This window comes from Ambystoma mexicanum, chromosome 1p, assembly GCF_040938575.1.
Source record: "Ambystoma mexicanum isolate Mex_15411 chromosome 1p, UKY_AmexF1_1, whole genome shotgun sequence".
Classification (NCBI taxonomy): domain Eukaryota; kingdom Metazoa; phylum Chordata; class Amphibia; order Caudata; family Ambystomatidae; genus Ambystoma; species Ambystoma mexicanum.
The window spans coordinates 189,293,897-189,312,398 of NC_090921.1; the positions used below are offsets into that span (position 1 = coordinate 189,293,897).

The following is an 18,502-nucleotide window of genomic DNA, read 5'->3' on the forward strand; positions in this document are numbered from 1 at the left end:
ATGAGGGCCAACACCTTCGGTAGGGTACTCCTGGTATCTCTCAGGAACATAAACACTTCATCAGCATACAGTGCCATCTTGTGTTCTGTCCCTTTCACCACTACTTCCTTTATTGTTGGGTCCTCCCTGATCGCCTGTGCCAGAGGCTCCATACCATGGCGAAAATCAGGGGAGAGAGCAGGCACCCCTGTCTGATTCCCCTCTGAATAGGTATGGATTCCAAGCTCCTACCGTTCACTTGGAGTTTCGGGAAGGGGGTCTGAAAGCTGGCCAGGACCATCCACATAAAGTTTTCCCCACACGCCAGCCACGCTAGCGTGTGTTTAATGTTGTTCCAATCCATGCTGTCAAATGCTCTAGTATCATCCATCGCCAGAATTTCCGTTCCGTCCTCCTTCCCCATTCGAACACATTCACAAGCCTGCAGGTGTTGTTTTGGGTGTGTCTGCCCATTGGGAACCCCGCCTGATCTGGGTGGATGATTTTAGGTAGTATCCTCATCATCATGAGAGAGATGATTTTCGTGTACAATTTAGCGTCACCATTTAGCAAAGAGATAGGGCGGCAGCTGGGGCACTGAGTTGGGTCCTTTCCTGGTTTTAACAATAATATGGTCGTGGAGGGCCCCATGTCCCCTGACACTCCCCCATGGTCCCTTACATGGTTTAATAATCTTGTCAATGGCCCCGTTAGGATGGGTTGAAACATTTTATAATATTCTTTCCCAAACCCATCGGGACCTTGGGCCTTGTTCCTGACTAGCAAGCTTATCGCTTTACTCGTTTCCTCCTCTGTGAATGGGGCCCCTAGAGTCCTTCTGTCATCCTTTGTTAACTGCAGCAAATTGAGGCCCTCCAAAAATTCCCTCTGGTCCACCTCTTTTAACCCCTCTTCCGCTAGAGCCCTGGAGTAGAAATCGCTGATGATTTCCAGCTTTCCCCCCTCATCTCTTATCAATTTCCCTCCTTTGTTCTTCAGCTGTAAAATGAAGTTCCTCGCCTGTTGTTTTGTGAGCTTCACAGCCAGGAATCTGTTTGTCTTGTCCCCTTTTACATAGTATGTTTGTTTAGTTTGAATCATTGTTTATGCTGATCTATCTGCCAAATGCGCTTCTAATTTGGCTCTGATCTTCATTAGGGCCCTTTAACCTTATGTAGTCCCTCTGCTTCTTTGACCTACTTTTGTAGTGCCAGTCTCACTTGCTCTTTCCCTCTCATGTATGCTGCCGTTTGCGCAATGAATTCTCCCCTCATTGACCACCTTACTTGCGTCCCATACCATTCCCTAGTTCGCTCCCTCTGTATCAATTTCCCTAAAGTAGTGTCTCAGGGTGTCCTCCATGTGAGCCCTCACCACTGGATTTCAGTATGAAGGAATTCAACCGCCATGGTTTCCTCTCTTCCGGTGCCATGGTCAGAGGCTCCAGATGTAGAACCACGGAGCATGATCCGAGAAGAATCTAGTCCCAATCTCTATGGGCCTCATTATACGGTAGGAGGTAACCATGGCGCTAATAGCGCCATGGCTGCCTTCAAAACCTTACAGACTCCGCCCTGGTGAATGGAGCAATTACCGGTCCATTCCGAGGTTTGCGGGACTGGTAATTCCCCATTCACCAGGGCCCTTCCCCATTCCCATTAGAGGCTCCTTAGGGCTCAATGGGAATGGGGAAGGCGCTAATAATGGTACCGCAAATCGCGGTACCGTTATTAGCTCTAAAGTCCCTTTGCGGGTCCTGTCCTTAACGCCTGAAAAAAACAGGCGTTAAGGGAGGACCTGCAAAGGGAACTCGTAGTAGGGCGGTAGGGGATTACCGGCACTGTTGCCCTTACCGGCGCCGGTAATCCCCTACCGCCTACCGTGCAATGAGGCCCTATGTCTGTGACCTGGGGAATAAGTGTGTCCGAGACCAGGATCATATCTATGCGGGATAACCCCTTGTGAACCGCAGAGTAATGTGTATATGCCCGTGTTTGAGGTTGGAAGAATTGCCAGGTCTCAATAAGGTGTAGTTCCCTGAGAAATTGCGCTAATGCCCGTCTATGGCTGCCATCCGCTTGAGATAGGGGGAGAGTCTTATCCATCTGTGGACCATCACACAAATGAAGTACCTGCCTCCCAATACCATAGCCACACACCACCCCGAGATTTTCTGCCACACTTTGGTCATGAACTGGTCCTGTTGTTGTTTAGAGTCCTGCCAGCGTTACCACTCGACCCCTTAATGATTCCCCCCCCACCACCATGTATCTACCCTCTGGGTCCTTGTGTACAAAATGTTTAGAGAAATCTGCCTTTTTCGCGATTAGGAACGCCACCCCCCTCTTTTTAGCACCACTAGAGGCAAAGAATTGCTCCAGGACTAATTTGTGTCTGAGACGCGCTTCATCTTTCTGCAGTAAATGTGTTTCCTGTAGCCAGGCTACCGAGCTGTGCAACTCTATCATGCGCCTCATTTAACCGGGGAGTATAGGTCTTGGACATTAAGGGAAACCATATGTAAATCGGTCTTCATCCAATCCCAGTTTGATTACCTCCTACAACCTCTTTCCTTGCGCCTTTCCCTTGAGTGCCTGCTTGTTATTTTTGTACCAACATTCCCTCCCCCCTTCCCAACCGCAACCTTACAATTGAGCTCCCCATTTATCTCCCCCAACTACCCCATAGCCATCTGTTCATCATCCGCTGGGATTTACCACCACCCAGGACGATGATGGGCTTGTCCAATCCGTGTTCCCGTTGACGTCTCCCGCCCCCCATTCTCCCATTTAAAACTTAAAAGTATCTTAGTAACATGCCCCTTCCTTCATAACGACACTCATCACCTTGGCACATCTCTTACCAGAGATTTATGGCACCTCTACAAGGTTATATCTCATGGTGGTTCCTCCCCCCATCAGCAGTTTTGTGTCTGTTTCTCCCTTTTGGCTGAGGTTGTGCTGATTTCCAATGTTCTTTTCTTCCGGTCAGAGGAGTAGCCCCTTTATATTCTGGGCTTCCTTCCGGTTCCTTGGGCCGCCTCTCTTCCCCCTCTTCCATCAATGCGGCCATTTCTTCTTCCTTGGAGATCGAAAACTGTTGCCTTTGCCATTCAAAGCGTACGGGGCATGGAAACGGCCAGTAGTATCTGATTTTATTTGTGTGAAGCCATTTGGTTACCACTCGCAGCTGCTTTCATTTGACCAACGTCGCCTGTGCCAAGTCTTGAAACAGGACCAGTGAGCTGTCTCTAAACCTCACCGGCTCCTGTTTACGTGCCTCCCTCATTATTTCTTCCTTCACTTGGTATAAGTGCACCCTGGTCAGTACGCCCGGTGTGAGGTTCCTACTCATTTGAAATGATGAATACGCTTGATGGGTACGATCCAACACTATTTCTCATTCCCCTTCTGCGCCTAGAATGGACTGGAAAAGGCCTCGCACATATTCTGTCAGGTCCTCATCCGATATTGCCTTAGGAACCCCTCTAATTCTAATGTCGTTCCGCCTCAATATGTTCTCTGTGTCCTCCTGTTTGTCCAGGATGACCTGCATCTGACACTCCCATCTCCTCCACCCGTTGTGCTAGCCCCTCATGTGCATAACCCTGTTCACACGTCACCATCTCGGCTCCCCACCGCCATAACGTTCTTGTTAATATGTGAGATGGCTTTTGTTAGATCTGCGGTGCTCTCTTTAATGTCCTTTTTCAGCTCCTACAGCATGGCTTTCAGATCTGATCTCCTAATCAGAGGATCTTCCACCTCCTGGTGGACATTGGGGGCGAGTGGATTTGTGCATTAGTTTGCTGTTGGGCAGGCTTTGGTGCCTCTGCATCCATCATAAGCACATTGATGTCCCCTGATTGTGGGCCCTTCAGTGTTGTTGACAGTTTAGCCGCCATGTTGCCTTGTCGGGTGCTCACTTGCCTCGGCTCTTCTCACCTGGTTCCTCTGTATAGGTGCAGAAGAAGAGGAGACACTCCCACCGCACTTGCCGCGTCTTCAGCTTTGCTAGTGCGCCCTTTGTTTCGCCCCGCTGGGCTTACTGCCTCTATCCTCCAAATTTTTAGGAGGGTCATTCTTTGTGGCCACCCTGGAGGAAGTGCCTGGTACTGGGCTGATTCCCCTGCTGAGTGCCCACTCACCGCATACTCAGCCTCCTTGGCACCGCAACCTGATCATGCTATGCTTATCTTGCTGTGTCCCTCCATGCTTTGGGAGACTTTTCCTTTGGTTTCTTTGTTACATGAGAGGGGGAGGGCACTCCTATAAGCTCTGCACTTTCTTGTTTCACCCCTAGGGGCCTGGGTACTTCCCTCTTCACTCTGCACTTTCCAGCTTACTCAGTCTGTTTGGGGCCTCCTACCCACTTGTCTCTGCATTGGAGCAGCCTGCCTCCCACCTCCTGCACCTCCCCGTCTCACTTAAATACTCAGGTGGGATCTTGTTCCTCCAGAAGACACTGCTGCCTTGCCCTGCTCCACGGGTTCTTCCCAGGACTGCAGGTCCCTGCTCTGGGCCAGCTGCCATCTGTGAATCTGCAGCTGCCGCTGCGAACTCCCGCCTGGAGCCCCGCTGTGGTATTCCTCGCCTCCACCTCCTGCCATTATCTCTCTCTCCCTGCCTCCCTGTTCGCTCACACGGTGGGGGAGCTTGTAAACACCCCTCCTCACACCATGTAAGTTTGCCTCCTCACTCCCGGCTGCACTGTCCTAACCTCGGGGATCATGGTACCGCCACATCTCCTGCCAGGCTCGGGCACTAGCTCTCTACCTGCTACGCTGCCAACACCGCAGGGAGCCACCTCTCCTCGGCCCGGCTCGGAGTCAGGGACTACGCAGCCATTCCGCTTTCCCTGCTGCCCCTGTCATTTTGTCCCTCCTCCTTTTGTATCAGTTTCTCCAACTCACTGGCTGTGTTGCTTTTACTCGCATGGCTTTCTTGCATGATCCAAGGACAGTACCACTGCGGCAATCGCTCCACCCGGCATGGGTTATTGTCACAGGATCACCCCAGAAAACTTTCATACACAGTAGGATTGGTCCGCTTCAGTTCCCAGTCTTAAGCTTTTCACTATTCAAGGTTTCTAGAGGTCAAGGGCACTTCCCTCCTTGCGACCCTCTTCGGTCTCGCCGCCTTTCTCGTGTGCTTTTCCTCACTCAGAGTGTGCTTTTGTGCGGCGCCTTTTACGTGTGTGGGGAAGTGTGATGGAAGTCAGGTGTGTGTAATGATCAGTTGTTGCCTGACCTTGCCTGACCACAGTGTTGGGACATGTCGGGTATACAGCTGTGGTGTTAGTTCGTTGTCGCTGACGATGAACTGTCCGTGAGAAAGTGTTTGTGTCAGTAAATGCGTGGGGTCGGGGGGGGCTGAGCTTCTAGGTATCTAGGTATCCTACGTGATTGGATGGGGAAAAGGTGTTAGTGGGAAGGGGATACCTCGTCTCACGCTTCAGTGTCCCACTTCCACTCCCAGAAGACCCTCATCCTTGTGATCCTCCCGCACTGGTCCACCCCCAGGAACTGGTTCCAATAGCAATTGCCGTGTCCTGGCCACCTGGATGACAGTACTGAGCTATCCTCCCGAGATGACAGTCTTGGGAGGATAGCTCAGGGGCAATGTGCTCGCCTTGGAAACAAGACGACATGGAGCAGCACAGGTTCGAACCTTGTGTCCGTGCTTAGAAACCTCTGGGTATTAAGCGCGTTCAAAATAACATATCATAACATATCATACCCTTCAGGTTTCTCAAGTCCCAACACCCGGCGCCGGGGAAGTGAACAGTCTAATGGCCGCCGCCGTACCGCCAGCAGCGAGAAGGAGAATAACTGCAGCGTCCCAAGCACAGCGGCTGCACTCTTCAGGGCAAGGCAGCGAGGCCAGGCCTCGGGACCCAACAGTGGCGAGGCGAGGCACTGAGGCCGCCCCCGCCAGCAGCACAGTCATCAAGTGTGGACGGCTGCCTCCATAGGGTGTTGGAACGAAGGCAGCAGTGCGGCACCAGCCATCGGGGTGACAGGACGGCGAAACCAACAGCGCGTAGGCCAGCAGGAGAAGGGGTGGCAATGGCCGCGAACGGCCAGACTCAGAGTGTTGTCGCAGTCAGAGAGAGTCGCAAATGCTATTTTGAATAGAATTTTCAAAAAAGTCAATTCAGATAGGTTTTATCTTCACTATAGGGCAGTAATCACACTTCAGGGGGCACAAATTAAATTTGTAAGTGGCTAGCCAGCCATAGAAATGTCATTCACCACCTCAATTCTATACATACACAAAGTACATCATTTCTAACTCACCAAGAGTCAAATATCACTAGCCAGTGGCTAGTGGCGAGTGCAAATCTTGCACCCTATATGTGTGTATTGCAAGGAATGCGGTAGCGGCCATGTAGTTATGGTTAAGTTGCTAAACCCATAGCAAGAGCACTTTTTGGGTGGCTTATAACTTTGCTCCCCCTGGACGAATCCTCACCAAACTTTGCAGTTATATGGCCCACTCTGAATTTTTTTGCAAAGTTTGGTAAGGTTTGGTCAAGGGGGGGCAAAGTTATAGAGAGGGTCCCAAAATGTCATTTTTTCCCCGTAGACATAATGGGAAAAAGTTTCTGTCGTGCCTACAGCCCAAACCGCTGTACGGATTTTAACCAAATTTACAGCAGGAGCGACGACTTGGTCCCGAAAGCGTGCTTTTGTTAATTTGGTGTAAATCCGTCCAGTAGTTTTCTTTTAAACAACCAAAACGCAAGGCAAAAAAATTATTGATATCTATGTCCGCTCCGCGCACTCACTTCCCTGTTCGGTCCGCGGACTGGCCTCTGATTGGCTGTTCCGCGGACTGGCCTCTGATTGGCCAGAATATTTGCCAGAATATTTGCAGACTTTGCGTGGTCTGCGGACACCGGGTCGCGGCCCCTGATTGGGTGGTGAGAAAATGTGAAATGTGTCAGTTTTCCTGAAACGCCCGCCAACTTGGATTCACAGACTTTTTTGGGGTCCGCAGACAGCGCAGTGAAAACATTTTAAATAAAGCAGCATTGCACTTCTCAAACTCAACAAACAATCTCTGGGGATGTGGGGAGGATGACGATTGGATTGGATATGACCATAAGAAGCCAAAAAACGGGTTGTCCTGGGGCAGTCCTGTGGTGTTTGCGGACACTTCAGATGTCCTAGGACATCTGTACCTATTTCTGCATTACAGGGTTGGGGAAAAGCAGTTTTTGGATGGCCTATAACTTTTGCGCCACTCAATGAAACTGCATGTAATTTTGCAATTTTATTTTAGAACTAATCCTGAATGGTTTTGCAAAGTTTTGGGGGATACTGTCAAGAGGGGGCAAAATTAGAAGGGGGGTCCCAAAATATTGTAAAGGCATTTAAAAGAGGTGACATTTGACGAATCGCCACATTTGTTAAAACTATTTTGGATCTAGATATAAATGGTTTTCTAAGGTTTGGTGGGATTTTCTCAAGAGGGGGCGAAATTAGAGGGTGGGTCTCAAAATGTTTAAATGGTTTATAACTTTGTTGCTATTTGACGAATGTGGACAAAAGTTTTGAGAAGGATTATAGACCCAACCTTCAATGTTTGTGTAAAGACTGAATGGATTTTTTCAAGTGGGGGGGCTAAGTTATAGGACTAATGTATGTGCATACATTTTGATACTTTAAAAAAAATAAAACATGGGCAGATTTCGAGCAAACTCGTGGCAAGGACATTAAAGCATGGTTTTGCAAATGTGCGCATGTTTTATTTTTTGACAAGTGTAAAAATGTAGGTACAAAAAATAGTCATATACCTTTGGTGACTGAGGTATAGCCTGTGGCCGTGGGCAGTAGCCAGATTGTCTGGGTCATGGCATAAGGTCATGACGCGGACAATCTGGCTACTGGCCATGACTGCTAGGGATGAAAAAAGGGTGTTAAATTGGCTATGTCCACCTTGGACCGGCAATGTGGTAAAGTTATTCGAAGGTAGGATAGGTTTGAAAGGGAAAAGAATGCTTGTGGTTATATGTTCATAGGGTTTTGCAGGCTGCCATGGCAAGGGAAGAGGGGCTGTGTACGGAGCCCCGCCTTCTCTTTTCATGTTGGCTGTCTTGGAAAAGGATGTTCCTTACTTCTTACAGAGGGACGCCGCAGGCGTCCCGTTATAGGAAGAAAAATCTATGTTTTAGCACCCGCTTTGGGAACCAGGGGTGCTAATGGCCTTTATCCCCCATTTCAGGGGCTGCAATGGTCGATAATGGGCCATAGCCCTCCTTATTTATTTATTTATTTATTTATTTATTTATTTATTTATAACGCACCAATGCCCGCAGACATCAAGCTGTGTGGTTACAGTATTTGTTGAAGAAGATGAGGTGGAGGAAGACAGCTTACTACTTGCTGAGAAAGGAACAACTTTTCTGAGAGCATTGCGGTCATTAGATTTGGTGTGGCGGCGCACAGAGGTGGTCCCATAGGAGTACTGTTCAGGTACTGTTCAGGCACTGAGTACATTGCACTTTGGTAGCTTAAACCTTTGGTACACTCCCAACAGTAGCAAAGAACTGGCACACCCATGATTCGATCTTGGTGCTAGAATTAGGCACTTCCTCTACCTCCTCTTCTTGGTCCTCTTCATTGTCTTTGAAAGTACTGCACTCTTTTTTTTGTGAAGGTCCCCCAGCTGGTGGTGGTGTTGGCGGCTCTTGGGGAAGAGGGATGGCAATAACTGATGCCATTTTTAAGATAAATAGCAGTTTTGATAGAATTCTTCCAAGTATGTACTGTGTACTAGATTGGTAATGGATATTTAGTACGAAAAGGTGTAGGAGGTGTGCAAGGGAAATTTTGAAGTTGAAAGTTAATAGATCAGTAGCAAATGCAGTTCCGAACTGTCCGCGAAGCACAGATTTTATCGTGAAGTGCGGACGGGTTCTCGGACACGTCATCATGCCGCGCGCCAGCGTAAGGTCATGTGGCACTGTCCGTAAGTTCCGCAATGAAGTCAGATGTTCGTAGACATCTACGGATGTAAAACTAGTTGAAATAGTTGCAAAAAGTGTATAGAAGTGTTAAAAATGATTCAAGAAGGTAGGAAATGGCAGAGTTTTAAGGTGACACTTTGTAAATTGGACACAAATATTGTTATATTTGGTAAGTATGATATTAGTAAGTTGTAGGAAAATAGCATGCACTGGTAAAAACCCATAAAATTCACTGAACAAACATTGTTAAAGGGACTTTATGGTTAAGTTGGACTAATAAAAACTTATGAAATTCAATGAAAAAACATTGTTAAAGGGACGTTATGGTTATGTTGCACTAATAAAAACCTATGAAATCCAATGAAAACACGTTGTTAAAGGGACATTATGGTTAAGTTGCACTAATAGAACCTATGAAATTCACTGAAAAAACTTTGTTAAAGGGACGTAATGGTTAAGTTGCACTAATAAAAACCTATGAAATTCAGTGAAAAATCTTTGTTAAAAGGACGTTATAGTTACAAGTAAAATCGAAAACCCCCTGAAATTTGCCAGTTACGGTAAGCTAAGCAACCATAATTCGCGCCACCACCGTGCACTGCTAAGACTAACACCCAGGACATCAAAGATGACATCACAAATATCATTGCACCACCGTGCACTGCTAAGGCTAACACCCAGGACATCAAAGATGACATCACAAATATCATTGATGACATCACTGATGACATCACATGCGCTTTTAATTTTCATACAAGGGGATGTGAATGTAATGTTGGCAAAAAAGTATCAGGGATTATCGGGAGATGTGTAATAAACTGCATACTTCATTACGCAATTTAGTGTTCTAAAGAACAATCCATTGCAGTGTTCTTTCTAGTACAGGAACCTACTCGTACAGAAATGTAGGTATTGGCTGCAGCATACACCACAGAGGTGCTATATTTGTAATTTTCCAAAGTTAAATAATAAAACAGTGAATGTTTCTGTATCAGACTTTTCCGTACTGTGAAACATATACTAAGTAGCTAATAATGCATCACTTACTACATATTTCTACTAATACACACAAAACGTAAATAGACTACAATGCATACAAATATGGGGCTTATATACGGAGAGTAAAGTAAGCAAACAAGAGGCAGTATCATTAGCAACTGTGTATAATCTACATGATTGTATTCACGCACAAAAATGATTGCTGTGTCTCAGGCCTGCTTCTTCCCCTATATATGTACATCATAAGATGCGATTAAATTCTCAGGAAAGTAGTGTAAGAACATGTGAGAATAGCAATATCTATAAATGTAATACCTTTTGAAAGTTAAGTTTCTGACTGTCAGTAAATAAAACCACCTGGCCTAGATATGGCAGTGAACAAAAAAGAAGGGACTAGACATGTGATGTCATCAGTGATGTCATCAATGATATTTGTGATGTCATCTTTGTTGTCCTGGGTGTTAGTCTTAGCAGTGCACGGTGGTGGCGAGAGTTATGGTTGCTTAGCTTACCATAACTGGCAAATTTCAGGGGTTTTTCGATTTTACTTGTAACCATAACGTCCTTTTAACAATGTTTTTTTACTGAATTTCGTAGGTTTTTATTAGTGCAACTTAACCATAACCTCCCCATAACAACGTTTTTTCATTGAATTTCGTAGGTTTTTATTAGTGCAACTTAACCATAACGTCATTTTAACAAAGTTTTTTCATTGAATATATATATACGAGGAATTAACGCCTGTATGAAATGTTCGCTATATACATATATAGCGGAACATTTCATACAGGCGTTAGACCCTTGTAATAAAAGCATGCTGATTCCATAGGATCCATTGTAAATACTGTCTGCAAGCATAATTCCCCAGTGGTATTTCCATTTTTTTAATAAATGGAAGTAAAAGTAACAACTAAAGGCAATTTCAGCTGGTTTTCCGTTTCACTTTTAAACTCTGTTTTGAAATGATTACAATTGCATGCAGTGGCCACAACAGCAAGAACGTACTAATCATGGTGGTGCCCTGCAGGAAAATAATATTTTTTGTAAAATTACCCACATGGTTTTTTAGCACACATTTTTTGGTAAACCCTCCCTTTGTTTGCATATAGAATTACAACAAAATGACTGTAATTTTACCACAGGATTAACACAAAAACGACTTGCATCAATGAAAAAACAAGAAGGCATTTTGTCTGAAAGGTCTCAGTTACTGCAGTGGGAAATATACACCTTTTTTTGACCGGGGGTGTCCGATTGCCATTTAATATTTTTAAAACTATTTGGTGGATTTACAGCAACCAACAAAAGGCCCATCTACAATGCTTTGTGCTCAACTTGTTTCTTATTTGGTGCAAAAGCATCCAGCGGGTTTCGTCCTACGGTTTTTCAATGGCAGGATAATATTCTCAATGGGAAAATGATTGGAAGAAGGCTGAAAAAGATTTTTTTTTAACCTTTTGAACCATTTAACCAATATTTCTCTAAAATGTTGACCTAGGTGGGTTAGATGCTAGACCCTTCTTATGGAGCATTTAATCAAAAATCTGTCTAGTGAATAAAAGGCTACTAGCAATAGAATTTTGGGAGAGGTCAGTGCAAATAGATTTTACCTTAACTGTAAAGCAGCAATCTATACATGTATCTTTACATTGATATCAATGTTTGCCAAAGGTTAACCCTTTCAATGGCCCATTTGTACTTTTTAATATCTACATTTAATTTTAGTTAGTCATTATGCAAGTATCATCAAGTTGTCCTCTCTGAGAGTTTACTATTAAGTAGGTGGATGTTTTATTTAAGGGATTTTTATTCCTGCATCTTGTTGAACCATGTTCTTGACTTTCACACAATGACGTAACATTAAGGTATTTGTCCCTTGTTTCGTAGCCTCAGTTCTCGGCGAAGAGGATGTTACATCGACGGCGCCAGTAGTGCCGGCAGTTGGAGCAGATGGGTATGAGACAGATCACCAGGATTACTGTGAAGTTTGCCAGCAGGGTGGTGAGATCATCCTTTGCGATACCTGTCCCCGAGCTTATCATTTGGTGTGTTTGGACCCAGAACTCGACAAGGCTCCCATGGGGAAGTGGAGCTGCCCACACTGTGTGAGTTATTCTGCCCGACCTCCTCCACACCTCTTATATTTTTCTATTTTGGAAACTGGGTAGCACAGAAAAATCAAGAAAAATCTGTAGACCCCTTAGCCTATTTGTGAATAGTGGGGAGGACATTGGGAGAAGTGGATGATCCTAGCAGGGGTTATTTAATCAATGATACCAGCGGAAGCGGGCTTTCCAGCATGATATGATATGATATGATATGATATGGTATTTGTAACGCGCCTATACACAAGTGTTTCAAGGCGCGACGAGGCAGGGAGGGAGGGAAACAAGGGGAAGACAGACAAACGATCCTACTAGGCCAGGTGTCATTCAGATCGTGCAAGTGCAGAGGTAAGGGGAAAAGGAGAAAGTGCAGGGGGAGGAGGTGGGGGGGGAAAGTGCAGTACAAGTTAAGTAGCGTAATAAAATAATAAATAATAAATAATAAATAAAAGGGCCAGCTGGTGGCAAGTGCGAGGTAAGTGCAGAGCAAGTGCTGGGAAGGGGGCTGTAGGGATGCAGTGACAGTCCCACAGTGCAGGAGGAGCCAGGGAGGCAGTGCAAGTGGAGAGTGGCTGGGCCCTGGACCGAGGTCACAGAGTGGCCCAGATGCAGGTTTAGTGCAGACTTCAGTGGGGAGTTTATCAGGTTTAGCAAGGGAGAGGGAGAGAGAAGGCAGAAGCGAAGAGGAAGGTTTTGAGGTGCTTCCGGAACCGGAGATGGTTCTCCTCAAGTTTCAGGGAGGCAGGAAGGCTGTTCCAGAGGGAGGCCCCTGCTGCGGAGAGAGATCTACCCCCAGCTCGTTGCTTCGAGAAGCGGCTGACCATGAGGGAGTTGGAGACGGATGAGCGAAGGGCTCGTGAAGGCAGATATTTAGGAAGAGAGAGTTGAAGGTATTTAGGCCCCAGGCCCCAGAAGGCCTTGTGGACAATGCAGAGGGTTTTGAACTTAATCCTCGCAGCCACTGGGAGCCAGTGAAGAGATTTCAGTCCTGGAGAGATACGGTCCCTGGGCTTGAGGCCAAGGACAAGTCTCGCAGTTCTGTTCTGGATAAGTTGCAGAGGGCGGAGAGTGGAGGCAGGCAGATTAAGATAGAGGCTGTTACAGTAGTCCAGCCTTGAGAGAACCAGGGCTCGGGAGACAGTGAGCTTCTGGGGGAAGGAGAGGAAGGGAAGAATACCTCTGAGGAGGTGCAGCTGGTAGTGTGACTTCTTAGAGACATCAGATATATGAGGAGAGAAGGAGAGTGTGGAGTCGAAGATGACCCCGAGGTTTTTAGCTTTGCAGGTAGGGGCAGGAAGGGGGCCAAGGGAGGCCGGCCAGAGAGCTGCAGGAAAGGAGGGAGTGGGTGTGCCGATGAGTAGAATCTCAGTCTTACTGGCGTTAAGGCAGAGGTCATTGGCGGCACACCATTCCTGGATAGCAGACAGACAGTCGGAGATGAGGGAAGGAGAGGAGGAGGCCGAGGGTAGCCTGAAAATGAGCTGGGTATCGTCCGCATAGCACTGAAAGTGGGGGCAGAGAGCGGCGATGCGGTGGGCAAGGAGTGCCAGATACTGGTTGAAAAGCCAGGGAGAGAGGTTGGATCCCTGGGGGACACCACAGGTGGAGTAAAAGATGTCAGAGAGGAAGGAGCCCATTTGGACCTGGGAGGGTCGACCGGAAAGGAAAGAGGTCAGCCATGCCAGAGCCTGACCAGTGATACCCAGGTTATCACGGAGACGGTTGAGCAGGATGGCATGGTTGACAGTGTCAAAGGCAGAGGAGAGATCGAGCAGAATGAGAACACAGGGAGTGTTGGAATCGAGGTTCAGGAGCAGGTCCTCACGGATGTTCAGGAGAGCAGTTTCCGTGCTTCTGGCCGCTCTGAAGCCGGATTGATGGTCATGAAGATTACCAACATATTCAGCATGGAGGTTAAGCTGGGAGATGGCCAGTTTCTCCAGGAGCTTGCCCAGGAAGGGAGTAATGGAGATTGGGCGATAGTTGGCCGGGCAGGAGGGGTCGGAAGAGGGTTTCTTGAGGAGGGGGTGCACAAGGGAGTGCTTGAGCGGGGATGGGAAGACTCCAGAGGCGAAAGAGTGGTTGCAAAAGTCAGCTAGGGCAGGAGCCAGGGAGTCGATGTGGTCCTTGATGGTTTTGGAGGAACAGGGGTGAACCTGTTTAGACGAGGCTTTCATAGATCGGACTTGTCTGGAAACCTCATCAGCAGAAAAAGGTGGAAAAGCAGAGAAGGAGGGCGGAGGGGTGGCTGCAAGAGAGCAAGAGGAAGAGCCGGGAAGAGAGGGAGGGAGGAGAGAGGAGGAGAGCGAGGACAGGATGTCCTGAGTTTTTGAGATGAAGTGCGAGGCCAGTGCAGTGCAGAGGGCCTGGGAGGGGACAGGAGAGGTAGAGACTGCAGCAGGGTTGGCCAGCTCCTTGCAGATTTTAAAGAGTTCGGCCGAGTTGTTTGATGCCTCAGAGATGCGGGCTTGGATAAGGGCTCTCTTCTTGGTGAGAACGGAGAGCCGGTATTGCCTTTGGAGCAGGCGGCAGGCCAGTTTGTCAGAGGATGAGCATGAAGCACGCCATTTCCTCTCTGCCACCCTGCACTTGCGTTTTAGGGAGACGAGATCCGAGTCATACCAGGAGTTACATTTGGCTTTGGGCTTCAGGCGGATTCTCATGACGGGGGCAAGGATATCGAGAGTATCAGATATAGAGGAATAGAGCATGGAGAGGGCTGTGTCAGGGTGGGAGTCAGCCAAAGGGGGAGAAGGGGGCGAGAAGGTAGCAGCGAAAGCCTCAACTGACACGCGCTTCATGGGTCGGATGACCGAGAAGGTGGGTGGCAGTGAAGAGGGTGGCTTTGCCTGTGGGGTAGGGAGGGAGAGGTGGGAGGATAGGAGAAAGTGATCGCTCCAAGAGAGAGGAGTGGAGAGAGGGAGGGAGAGGGGAAGGTCAGAAGAGATCAGAGCATCAAGAGTGTGCCCTGCAGAGTGAGTAGGCCCAGACGGGAGAATAGAGAGTGAGAGAGAGTTGCAGAGTTCGCGGAAGAGACCAGTGGGGGGACAGGAGGCATCGAGGTGGATGTTGAAGTCACCGAGAAAGAGGAGTTGGGTGGTTGAGGACAGGAGTGAGGAGGAGAGGTCAGCCCACTCAGAGAGGAAGGAGGAAATTTGACCAGGTGGCCGATAGATAGTAGCCACGGTAAGGGAATGGCTAGGAGAGAGAGAAAGTCGGCAGACAAGACATTCAAAAGAGGAGTAGGTCTGCGTAGGAGTGACAGTGGCATGAATCCACTCAGGGAAGATAAGGGCAACACCACCCCCTGAACGGTTGGGCCTGGGCACGGAGAGGATCTTGTAGCCGTCAGGTAGGAGTGTGTCGAAGCTGGTGGCAGAGCTGGCAGTGAACCAAGTCTCAGTGAGACCGAGGACGTCGAGGTCCAGTTCCTCAAGAAGGCGACAGATATCAGAGGAGTGCTTGATGGCAGAGCGAGAGTTTAGAGTGGCAATGTGGAGAAGGTTGCCACCCTTGAAAAACTTCCGGGGAGGGGTACAGATCAGAGGTACGCCCTGCGGAGGTGTTAGAGAAGGAGTTGAAGAGGGAGCAAGAGAAGGGGCAGGGAGGGAGGGGAGAGGCAAGGTAGCCGAGGACAGAGGAGGGGGGACAGCGGGAGCGGAGAGGAAGTTGATGAGGCAAGGGAAGCGTCTATCAAAGAGGTGAAGGTTGGCCTGAGGGCCTTGGACCAAGAAGGTCCCGTTAGCATAGACATTAATGATGGCTTTGGAGGAGTGGAAAGGGGCCAAGAGGACATCCCAACGGGTGCCACCATTAATGGGAGAGGTGGAGAAAGGAGAGAGCACAGTGACCATGTGAAGGGTCCATAGGTCAGGTGAAGGCACGAAAAAGAGAATGTCAGTGAGAGTTTCCTTGGAGCAGGCGCTCGTGTAGGTGTCAGCGATAATGGCCTTTAATGAGATCTCTGATGCCAGAGAAATAGAGCAATTTTTTTTTTAAATAAATGCTAAAAGGCATGGAAATGACAAAGAAAAGACTTGTAGTATCTTCTTCATTTTTATATGTTGCTATTGGAGGTACAGAGTGAGACAGGCGGCCAGAGTGGTAAGATGCACATAAGTGGGAAAAGTAGGGGTGAGTTAATTGTGATGGGAAGCCGGGGTCTGAGAGTTGTAAGAGCTGATAGTCACAGGGTGACTACATTGCTATGGGAGGGGAGTGTAGCTCATCTGAGGACTGGAATTAATGGCTCATACCATGCGGTAAAGCCCATATTAGGAGTTCTCTGATTGCTAGAGCAGGTTTGATGTTGCACTGTTATAAAAGTTGTATTGCTAATTTAAGTTCTGTGATCCTCTATCTCGTATTCTCATCTTTCTGGAAACCCTCTTGTACAAGTGGGTGAGACAATGAACTGCTCTTCCAAGACCTGCATCTTTATATTTTAAAGTCTACGGTCTTTTGGTCTATCATTTCTTCCAAAGCGCAAACATTTAAAATAAAAAATATATGTTTTCATTTTGCAACATAAACTGGCATAAGGTTTCCCCACTTACAGTTTCGGTTCAGTGAGGTACGGTGAAACAGTAAATGTATCTTTGCTTGCTTGATCACATTTGTTGGGAATATCTGTCGGGCTGTAGTCATTAGAGTATGACTTAATGGTTAAGTATGTTGAAGAAGGCTGATTTATACTAAGGACCAATAGGGAGCACATTTCTTGAGTAAATGATTCAAAGAAACTCATCCACTACTGAGACTATAGCAGTCGCTCCGCCATGTTATATTAAGAAGCCAGATTACTTAGGCGCTACAATTTGATTGGTCTAAGAAAGGGTTGTCCAATTCCAGGCTTTGAGGGCCGGAACCATATCTTGTTTTTAAGATACCCCCTAGGAAAAGGATTGTCGTTAAGTGGTGGCCATGGATCCCATAATATTGGCAAGACATGGACCAAAGCCAGTAGTGATTTCAGATCTTATTTTTTGACTGGGTTTTGACCAATCCTAATTTCATTGGTTCCAGGAAAATGTCATGTGAAAAACTGAGATTATTCAGGTGGGCTAAATAATAAGATGCTGGTGATCTATTTAAAGAAAAGGTGAGAGGACTTCTACATGGCAGAAGAAAAATATTTGAACTTCAGAATGGTTAAGAAGACATAATTTGCTGAATTAATTTGAATGGAAGTACTTTTCAGAAACCTTAGCAGAGGAAGTGAACATTGATTACGGCTTTTATTTTGTTTAGATATAAGGACATTTTGGATATTGTGGCCTGATTTATTTGAAGGTGGGAGAGAAGGATCTAGGCATGCGTAAGCTTCAACTTTGAATACCACTTCCAACAGTTCATTTTGCTTTGTGTTACAGGTGGCCTAAAGAACACACCAACTCCCGAAGACAGGTTAATGGTTTTTATTCACTGCTCACTAAGGGCATCCTCTTTCTCTATCCTAATGCAGAGTTTCCCTCCCTAGCCTGTGCCTCAGGGTGACCAGTAACCCCTGCTATTTACGGTTCTGTCTACCTGTTAGCAATGGCTTAAAGGCAATGCCTTTTCTCTCTTGCTCCCTCCGGGAACAACCCAGGTGGTCGGTGACCTAAGTTCCCGGATAAAGTTCAATGTAATGTAAGAATTGGTGACTTAGTGCGTAAGAACTCAGGCCCTACTTGACCCTTTCCTTCCAAGCCATTGTACTCCTCTCCCTATGTCTTTCTACCTCTCCCTTTCTTCCTACTCTCCTTCCTACCACTCAATCCACCGTCACTACTCTCTCTCCCTCACACTCACACTCACTCTTCTATACCTCCAATGTTCCTCTCTTTCTCTCTGTCCTATCTACCTCCACCCTCCTATCTTGCTCTCTACTACTCTCTCCATCCTCAACTCCACTACTACTCTCCTCTCGCCACAATACTGCTATTCGAATGGATTGTGTCCTCCCACGATTCCTCATCTTTGATATTCGATATCCAGCTTCAGCTGCTTCGGGAATATTTTTCGGTAGAGGGTGCTGTGCGTCGATGGCGTCGACTCGATGTCCCACGAGGGCCTCCGTCACAAGGATGATGTCATCGAAGGCATATATAATACGCGCACCATCGTTTGGCTTCAGTTCAATTTTTCCACGATAGCTTTAGCTTTGTGAAATACAGTGCGCTTCTTCACTTTCGCGATGACTTCGTTATTTCGAAAGAAAATCCAGAACATTTCTTCTTCGTGGACACCAACAACCCTGAGGACCGGGTTTGAAAAGTGTTGTGATTGTGGGTCAAAAATGTCATTGACCGATCCTCATTGTATATGTTTGTGGTGCCTCGGGGTAGACCATAACACCTCGGACTGTTCCAAGTGTCAGTCGATGACAGGAAAGGCCTTGAAGGAACGAAAGGGCAAATTGAAGGTAGGTCGAATCCCTAAATCTCCTACCACGGCAAAGAAAC

General features: G+C 47.1%; 1 protein-coding gene across 14 annotated transcripts in view; it reads left to right on the forward strand.

The window, feature by feature from the left end:
* Positions 1 to 18,502, forward strand: part of CHD3 (chromodomain helicase DNA binding protein 3) — a 2,755,261-nt gene that overhangs the window by 448,323 nt on the left and 2,288,436 nt on the right. For all 14 annotated transcript variants that reach the window (XM_069646310.1, XM_069646296.1, XM_069646309.1 and 11 more), the window contains exon 9: positions 11,839 to 12,056. In XM_069646310.1, the coding sequence (XP_069502411.1) occupies positions 11,839 to 12,056 (218 nt within the window). The remainder of the gene's footprint in view (positions 1 to 11,838; positions 12,057 to 18,502) is intronic.